The 9,233-nt window shown below is 55.8% G+C and overlaps 1 protein-coding gene across 4 annotated transcripts in view; it reads right to left on the bottom strand.

The window, feature by feature from the left end:
• Positions 1-713: 713 nt before the first annotated feature.
• RNF216 (ring finger protein 216) overlaps positions 714-9,233 on the bottom strand; it is a 139,824-nt gene continuing 131,304 nt past the window's right edge. For all 4 annotated transcript variants that reach the window (XM_029948041.1, XM_029948039.1, XM_029948043.1 and 1 more), the window contains 2 exons: positions 4,120-4,189; positions 714-3,538 (listed from right to left, as the gene is read on the bottom strand). In XM_029948041.1, the coding sequence (XP_029803901.1) occupies positions 3,222-3,538; positions 4,120-4,189 (387 nt within the window). In that variant the 3' untranslated portion in view covers positions 714-3,221. The remainder of the gene's footprint in view (positions 3,539-4,119; positions 4,190-9,233) is intronic.

Here is a 9,233-nt window from a genome sequence, read left to right as displayed (position 1 = left end):
GACGACAGGGTGGCAGGGGCTTGTTTAGAAGCTGGGAATGCAGGCAGCTTTTGAGGGCAGGCAGGACCGACCATGTGATACGACCTTGAGCCGAAACGGAGTTGGACACTGAACTGACTGAGCCACCCAGGCGTCCCATAGCCCGAGTTTGATTAAAACGCTAAGCATGGTTTGAGCCCACGGGTGCGGAGGTCTGTTGGCCTGGCACGTGGGCCCCATCAAGCACCTTCCTGGCCCTGATGTCGTTCCCAGGATGCCGTGTCCTCCCGCCTCACCCAACCTTCGCCTGATCTCACTTCTGCAGGCTGCTCTCCAGGCCAGGGTGCGGCTTGCGGTCCAGGCCTGGAAGAGGGGCTGAGCACATTTTCTGGAAGGGGATTCTGGGCCAAGAAACCAACCAACCATCCTCTTTGTGCCCAACTGGGCCTCCGGAGTGGTGGCTGTTCAAGCAGCGTTGGCACGAAGCGTCACCCACTGCCTCTGGGGGCGGGGGTGGGGGTTGGGATCCTCTCCATGGGGCCCGTTCCTCAGGCGCGCTGCTCTGGGCTCACGCCCTGGGGATCCACAGCGGCAGCTCGAGGTCAGCCTCCTCGGAGCGAGGGGGGAGCGCTCCAGGCCGGGCCAGACCCAGCTGCCCGCGCAGCGCTTGTGATCTCGCGGGGGTGTTGCAGCCTCCCCACGGGAGCCACGTGAAGAACAAAATCAGAGGGGGCATAATGCACAAACGTTTATTTACAAAAAGTCCAAGTTACATATGGTACAAGCTTTTTACACACAGTAGTTTAAACAGAATTCTTTTTATGTGTTTTTACTACTGGAAGGTAAAGAAAAAAATTTAATAAACTAATAATTTTTGCTATTTTTATACAAAGTGACAGGTCATGCACTTTCTTTTTTTTAAGTTTTAAAATCTTTTGCTAAGTGCAAATACTAGATTCCTCTCTCCAGTTTAAGGCAAGTAGAACGGGACTGTCGCCGGGTAGTCTCTCATTTGGGGGAGCAAACGCTGTGGCCCAGAGAGGGGAAGGTACCAGGCTGCCTCTGGGACTCCTGCTTGTCCCCGAGGCCGGCTGGTCTCCAGGGGTCCTCTGTCATCACACCTTGCCGTCACCTGCTAGCCTGTCAGGAGGGCCCACCTTCCCCCAAGCCGTCACCAGCGCAGATGCTTCTCAGGAAGCCTGGGGTCCTCTGGGACACAGGCACCCAGAGGGGCACTTCGCAGCCAGGTGGGGACTCACGCTTGTGTCAGAACTCCTGGCAACGACCTTCCCCCAAATGGCAATTGGGCCCCTGCAGACAGGGAGCCACTCCATAGTCCAGCTCGAGGAAGGACCTTAGAAACCATGTGCCCTCTGCTCAGAAAGGCAGGAATGGCTTCCTAACAGGTGCACATGGTGACAAACAGTAAGACTTCATCTCTAAGGAAAGTCCTGTTTGGCCTTGGGAGTAACCAGTTGATCTGGTCTCTCTCTCTGGGCCACAATCTCGCAAGCCCGGTTCCGGTGGACTCGTGAAGCGCAGGGGCAGGTGCGGGCCACCCACCGAGGCCTGTCCTTTTAGCTGCCCAGAACCCCTTTCCTTGGGCTACAGGGCAGAGGGGGCTGGTTTGTTCCCTCCTTGGATGAATGGGCTCAGGGGGCCTAGAATGTTCTGGTGTCTTGGGGCCACCCTCCCCATGTGGTGGGATGTCTGCAGGAAGCTCACTGCTCTGAGACCCTCCCTTGGGGAAGCACAGGGAATATGTTTTTAAGGGACTTCAATCCTGTCACCCATCACCCTCGGTGGGGCGCTCTCCCCCAAGGCACTGTCATTCAGGGTGCCAGCAAGGTGCAGGCAGCCCGGCACGAGGGGCCCTTGGCGGTGCAGACCCCTGCTCGTGCACCCCACCCTGCACCCACGATGCTCTGCACAGCTCTCACCTGGAGGAAGGATGGGCAACTTAGACTTCTCTCCATTTTAACCCCTGAAAAACAGGAGACACCGATGGCAGTGGATGGCTGTGCATGATGCATGGCCCTGGGGCCAGCCATTAGGCTCACCCTGCTTTCTAAGGTCTGTGCATACAGGCTGGGGGCCCTGGATCCATCAGAGATAGAGAGCGAGCGACAGAGACCAGCCTTGGGGAGCCAGGCGGAGCTGCCCCCCACAGGGGTCTCTCTTGGGTGGGAAGGGCCCAGCGGTGAGCAGGCAGGGCCCCCTGCGGATGGGTGCCGGTGCAGCCTGAGTCACCTGTCCCCCTGCAGAAACCCACTGCCACCACAAGACCTCAGGGGAGATGGTGCTCGCTGCCAGACTGGTGGCGAAGGACGCTCCCCAACAGCTGGGCCGCCTGGGAAAGCTACCAAGCTTGTCAGAGCTGCTTCATGAAGATGTTCTGTCTGCGTGTCAGGAGCGTCCCGCCCTCACTGGCCGCCTGGCGTGGGTAACAGACCGGACTTCCCAGAGACTGAGCGAGAGAAACTCTAGTAGGCCACAGAAAATCCAGTAAGTTCAAAGTGAGTAAATGGCAAATATTTTAAACTACAAAACAGAACAGACAGCACGAGACAGCTCTCTGGTCTCAACTGAGCGGGCCAAAGACAAGGAGAGAGACCGCCGAACAGTCATGGCGGTGGTGGCTTGGGCTTCTGGATTTGGGGGACAAAGCCCGCAGCCTCCCCACCCTGAGGGGTGCTCCCAGGCCTGGGGACGTGGCTCTGCACCGCTGACGGGACCAGGCGGTGTGGAGCAGCAGGGAGCACCTCTCTCCGGGCGGGCTGCGGGATCGGGGCAGTGGGGCGGAAGAGGCCTCTTTCCAGACTGCAGGAGCTGTGGTGTCAGCTTTATGGCACTTCAGGCTGCACCGTGGTCAGAAAGGCCTCGGTGGTTGAGAGACTTCTGTAGTCAGCTGGGGATGGGGTGTCCCTGCAGAGACAGGACCAACTGCAGAGATGGGCTGCCCAGGAGGAAGGGTCCCTGCACTGGCTGCTAGGGCGGTGGAACACCCCGGGGAGGTTTACTGCCCCCTTCTCTTCGGCCCAGCAAGTGCCAGACTGAACCTGTTATGGGTGCCCAAGGGCACTGGCGTGCTGACCACTCTCCCAAGGGCAGTGGCCCTTCCCAGGAAGGAGCAGGAAAAAAACCGAGCCCGTCTTTCTGGGAGCCCAGTCCATCGTGCCTCTTTGAAAGGTGTGGCCTCAGGAGTGTGGCGGGCTCCCTGGAGGAGACAAGGCCATGGGTGGTCAGAAGCGGCGCCGAGGCTGGGGGCCGAAGTGCATGGGCAGGTTGTGCTCCAGGGGCACGTGGACGGGCGCAAAGTCGTAGTTGACACGCACGTTGGGCAGGGGGGGCACGTAGGGCGCCGGGACGGGGCCCATGTTGAGGGGGAAGTTGTTGAACACGGGCCGGACAGGCGGCAGGGGGAACTGTGGCTGCACGAAGGCGTAGGGGATCTGGGGCGGGTGCAGGTTCTGCGGGACGGGCCTCCGCAGGGCTTCGATCCGCTGGACTTTCTCAGGAGGCTTCTCCATGGGGGGCCCGATGCGTTTGAAGGTGTTCTCTGAACAGGAGATGGGATTTAGTAGAGGAGACCATGAAAAAGCAGGGCTGGGAACGTCTGACTCCCAGTATTCTTCTTACCCGTGGGCACTGGGGATGGCGGCCAGGCCACGGTGAGGCTGATTCACGGGTACGTGCACTGCCCCCCGCCCCTGCTGTTTGAGCGAGTGCTGATGCACTGATCCTTCTGGAAGGTAGAGGATCGAGTCAGCTCAGAGCAGGGGACACTTCTGTGAGGGCCTCTCCCTCGGAGCCACGGCCTGGCTGGCCCCGGCCGGCCCCACCCAGAAACTCTTTTCCTTGCTTTGTGACCTCAGAGAGGAGGCCCATGTGGGCCTACCTAGGTCTTTTTAGTCTGGTTTGGGTTCTTTCTATCTGCCTCCTAAGTATAAACCCACTTTTGGGATCTCCCGACCATCGAGGGGATGCGGAAACTCTCTGACGCTCCCCTGGCGTTCCCCCATGGGAAGCTAGGGGCCTGGGCAGAGCGTGTCCACAGCCCCCTGAGGGCCAGCCACGAGGGCCCCCCTCCCCTGTGCACATGGACTGCAGGGGGCCAGGGCCCGTGCTGGGGAGGCTTGCCTCCAGTCTTTCTCTTCTGCTCTTCTTCAGCCTCCTTCTGGATCTCCTCAATTAGCTTCTCGTCGTCTTCCTAGAAGAAAAGCAACAAGCAGGTGAGCTTGCTTCCCACCAGCTCCATGCAGCACAGAGACCCCACTGGGATCTGGGGACGGTGGTGGGGGCAGTTCACTGCCAGTAGCACCACTCATGCCCAGACCCCCATCCATGGGTGCTGCCGCTTCGGGGAAGCCCGCCTGAAAGGCCTGGAGTGGGGCCGGGAGCCTGCTCTGTTCAGCTACAAGGTAAGCAGAGGGAGGGCTTTCTGCAGCTCAGGGTGGGCGGACGGGATAACCCGAGGGTTCGGGAAGGGGGTGAGCGTGAGTGGGCCGGGCCCCAGGAGTTTCAGATCCAGAGTCTACAGACTCCGAGCACAGCAGCCCTCTGTGCAGAGCCCGAGGGCTGCCCACCGCGGGTGGGACGGGGGCTGGGGCTCGCGCACAGGAGGTCGGGCACAGCAGTTTTCAAGCATGACGAACAGCGTGGCACGTCATCAACGCACAGTTTGAACTGAATGAACTTGGATCCTGGGTCTCCTGGCTGCTTGTCCGGGAGTCGGGTACAAGCTGGGAAGAACTGTGAGGAGGGCACTGGTGCCCAGTATGGCGGTGCGAAAGCGGAGAAGTCGCAGCCCTCAGGAAGTGCTTTCTAGACCAGGCACTGGGCACCCCTCCCTGCCTCCCCTGCATGGCTGGGCTGGCACTGGGGGACTGTGGAGATGTGAATGGACGACCATAGAAAAGAGCACGTGAACTGGAAAGAGCACTTGGAGCTGCGGAGTCGGCTTGTTTACTTAGCACGTTCATATCACAGCCAGGACAGGACTTGACTTTACCACACTTAGGAACATTGAAGATTCGAGAGTTGGGAAGATCACTCAGTCGGTGTGTATCGGACACTAGTGTGAGACACTGCTCTTCACGCTAAAACTTCTGATCAACAACGAGACTAAGTCATACTGCTGGAATGACTACAGAGCTATGTAACACATTCCCTTCGTAGAGAAAACATTTTAGGACAAAGTCATTGGAGGCTGTGGGCAACGGCGGGAGGCCTTATTAAATTCACTCCCACTCTCCCATGCTCAGATGGTGAATGGCGGACTGAACTCAATGTGCCTGAGATTCTTTCCAACCCTGACATTTGGGAATTTTTAACATACAACCAAATCTTTGTTGGCCTCACCCTGCCAGGTGTTCTGAGCAAAGCAAGAGGAAGAGGAGAGAGAACCAAGGTTAAGTTCCCATCACATGTGTCAGAAGCTGCCAAGTACCTGTGCACATCAGAGAACGTCCAACCAGGAGGAACCCCCACGGCATCATGTCCATCTCCCCGGTAACACACACACAGTCTCCGTAAAACCCCCAAGCCGGGGCCACCTGGGCTCTTTGTGAACACTCCCGAGCAGGGAGCTCAGTACTCTACAAAGTAACCCCTGAGCCAACCCGCACGAGGAACGCTGACAATAGTGCTCGGTGGGCATAGTTTGAAGGTCTCTGAGTGACTGTCAAGATAAATTCTACCAATTATCTACTAATTAGGAGCTGACACATCTCTTCATTTTGGTGCCAGTGGAAGGCCCAGGAAAAAAAGATTTTTCGTCTAAGACAAAAAAAGAAAAAATGAAAAAAGAAAACAGAACGAAAGTGATCCAGAAACTTCAAACGGGAGGGCAGTGGCTCTGCTGTACCGGCCACGAAGGTACTGGGGCAGGTTCTTGGACAGCAGAGTTGCCACACCTCATCTGGAGAGTGGGCGGGTCTAAGGACTGAGTGAGCGCCCTGTGCGTAAAGGACTTGGCACAAAGCTCTCACCACTAAAGGCAGGAAGGTCATGAAAAATGGCAGAAATAAAGATTTTTAGAGAGACGAGAAGTCTCAAGAGAAAGGGGTAGAGACTGGGAGATGCCCCTAGCACTTCTCTCCGTGGCGTCTTTGTGGTGCAAGTGACGGCCCCCTGACTGTATTTATTAGGGCCACTGAGCAAATTGTCAGTTGCACCTAGAACAGGGGTCAGATGATTCAGATTTCAATTTCCTCCAACAGGACACTGTGTTTAGAAACTAAGAACTAAAATATGTTTCAATAAATGTATTTTACAAACTTAAAAAAAAGTTTGTTTATTTTGGGAGACAGCAAGCCGGGGGTAGGAGCAGAGAAAGAGGAAGAGAGAGAATCTCAAGCAGGCTCCATGCTGTCAGCCAGAGCCTCATGTGAGGCTGGATCCCATGAACAGAAATCAAGAGTTAGACACTTAACTGATGCACCTAGGCGCCCCTCCATAAATGTATTTTTAAAATCACATTGTTTTGGGGGGCACCTGCGTGGCTCAGTCAGTTAAGCGTCCAACTTCGGTTCAGGTCATGATCTCATGGTTTTTGAGTCTGAGCCCCACATCAGGCTCTGTGCTGACAGCATGGAACCTGGATCCTGCTTCGGATTCTGTCTCCTCCCTCTGCTCCTCCCCCACTCATACTGTCTCTCAAAAATAAACATTAAAAAAAAAAAAAAGCTGAAGAGTGAAAGTATACTAAAAAATGGCAAATCTTACTTTACATGTATTTTACCATAATTTAAAAAATAATGTAAAAAAAAAGAGTGAATGAGTCAAGCTTTAGGGTCGATTTTGAGATAGAAAATGAAGATTGTTTCCCTTGGGTTTGGGCTGAGTGACAGATGGGCTCCTGAGACCTTTCTGGAGGGAGTTCCCTTGGGAGACACTGTAGGCACCAAGTGTCACCATTCACGGTGAACCAGGACACGCCCAGGCTGCTGGAAGTGGGGGACAATAGGAGGAAGGCAGATGAGAAGGCCGGGTGCGGGGCTGGGTCACAGAAGGAACTGGCCTCCAGCACCCCCGGAAGGGGCTGCGTCACCAACAGGAAATCCAGGCGTGCTGTGCAGCCATCGTGGTGAATTTTGTCTTCCAGCAGCACTGGCTTCCTAACAGATGGGCACCTGGTGTGAGGAAGGTCTCCAGCTCTGGGGCTGCACAGAGCGGGGCTCGGGGACTCCATCACCCTCCACAACCTGACCTGGAGCCCATTCACAGCAAGTTTACTGTGAGAAGCAAATGTTCTCTTCTTACAGAGTGCCAAGCGCGGTGTCAGCAAGAAAGGAAGTGTGCATTTACCGAGGGCTTCATGACGTGCCAGGTGCTGCTGCCAGCACCTCCCACAGACGGAGAAACCGAGACGCAGTGAGGTCCAAACCCAGGCCTTTCAGCCCCAAGGCTGGAGCTCTTAACCTCTGACACCATGGGTTTCTGAACCGCAGCTTCTGGGGCGGTGTGAGTTCAGGGCTCCCGGAACTCTGCCCGCCCTGCTCCAACACAGTCACAGGCAATACTTTTAGGTCCTGCTTTGTTCTGGAAAGAGTACATCTTACCCTCCTTGAAATACAAGAAGGCTCCTTCCCTGTGGGTGGACAGAACTCCCAAATATCCTTTTTCCACTAAATACAAGAGAACAGGGCAAAACAAAACCCCTCCATTCAACCAGATGAACAGCCAATACAGCAGACAAGGTGGCTCTTCCCTGGGAATTTTTAGGGAATTCATTATTTTTTTGATCAGCTCAGCCAAAAGTGTACATACCATCCCTTAAAAATCATTCATCTGAGGGGCACTACGCTGCATGGCTCAGCTGGTTAAGTGTCCAACTAACTCTTGGTTTCAGCACAGGTCATGATCTCATGGTTTGGTTTGTGAGTTCGAGCCCTGCATCAGGCTCTGTGCTGACAGTGTGGAGCCCGCTTGGGATTTTCTCTGCCCCTCCCCTCCTCGTGCTGTCTCCAGATAAGTCAATAAGCTTCAAAAAAAAAAAAAAAGCCTCACTTAATAGTCTCTGACGGGGTTCCCCAGCACTCGGCCTTTGGGACAAAGCCAGCAGATCCCTCATCCAGACTGGGAGGCAGGAGCGTGGAAGCCCACAAACGTCACCTCCTGAGCCAGAGACCCAAGGTGCAGGCCAGGCCCAAGCGGACTCACTGGCTCAGGGGAGTTGGGGCCCCTGTGCCTGCCTGGTGTGCTGCTCTCAGCTCATTTCAAGAGTGGGAATGCGTGCTTCCAAACTTCCCTGACGCGCTTCTCTCGCGAGGCTACTAAGTTACTTGCATATCACGGCGTCCCATGGAATTTCCTCTTTCTGCCACAAAAAAACCCCCAGCGTTAAGGCAATTCTGGGGAAAAAACAAAAAACACAAGAGTCACCAGTACTTTCTCTCTAGAGAGAACTTCTGGGATCATTTTGGCCCACTTCACATTGGTTGTGTTTGTATCCACACCTCACTCAGAAAAGCCCTAAGGCTCTCTTCTGGAAAGCCGTGCTCTGCACGATCAGGTCCCACGTCCGTGTGTACCTGCTCTAGCTCGTGGCCGCCCGCTAAGCATCTCTCCCGGCCACACAGGGCTGCCAGATGCCCTACCCCTGAGGAAGCAGTTACATGCTGAAGACCACAGGGGTTTTGAGATGTGAAATTGGGAGCAGGGCAGAGCCTGACTGCTCCTTGTGGGCTGACGGCTGCCAGGGGCGCCTGGGCAGTTCTGGGCTCTGCAGGTGCCAGAGGCTGCAGACCTCAGGAGGAGGCTGCCGGGGCCCTTCCATAGGCCCCTTTGAGACCTGAGCTCCCCTTTGCACCCTGCCCGCGAGGGCCCATCCGGAACTGCGGGTGGAACAGATGGCGGTCTACAGTTACTGCACTGGAAACCCCTAGTGAATGGCCACCAAGGATGTCCCCCCAGCGCTCCTCCATCTGGTCTCTGGCACGGGCTTTAGGATGGATCCAGTAGGCTTGGATTCCATTCTCTGCTTTCTGGCCCCTCCTAATCTGGGTCAAAATTTTCACAGAGATCCACAGAATGTGCATATGAGCAAGGCTAGGCTGAAACAGGAGGGAGTCGACACCAGTCTGTGGTCAAGATGTCCCAGGATGGGTGGGTCTCAAAAGGTCGAGTATGACGGAACACCAGGCTTGGGTGGAGGGGAACCATCTGAAGGAGTTCTCTGGCTGCCCACGACCAGTCTGGGAGGGGAACCCCCGGGGCACAACCAGACACGGTGAGGACTGCAGAGGGAACAG

The sequence above is a fragment of the Suricata suricatta genome, chromosome 8 (genome assembly GCF_006229205.1).
Source record: "Suricata suricatta isolate VVHF042 chromosome 8, meerkat_22Aug2017_6uvM2_HiC, whole genome shotgun sequence".
Lineage (NCBI taxonomy): Eukaryota > Metazoa > Chordata > Mammalia > Carnivora > Herpestidae > Suricata > Suricata suricatta.
This window is presented reverse-complemented; position numbering and strand designations above follow the sequence as displayed.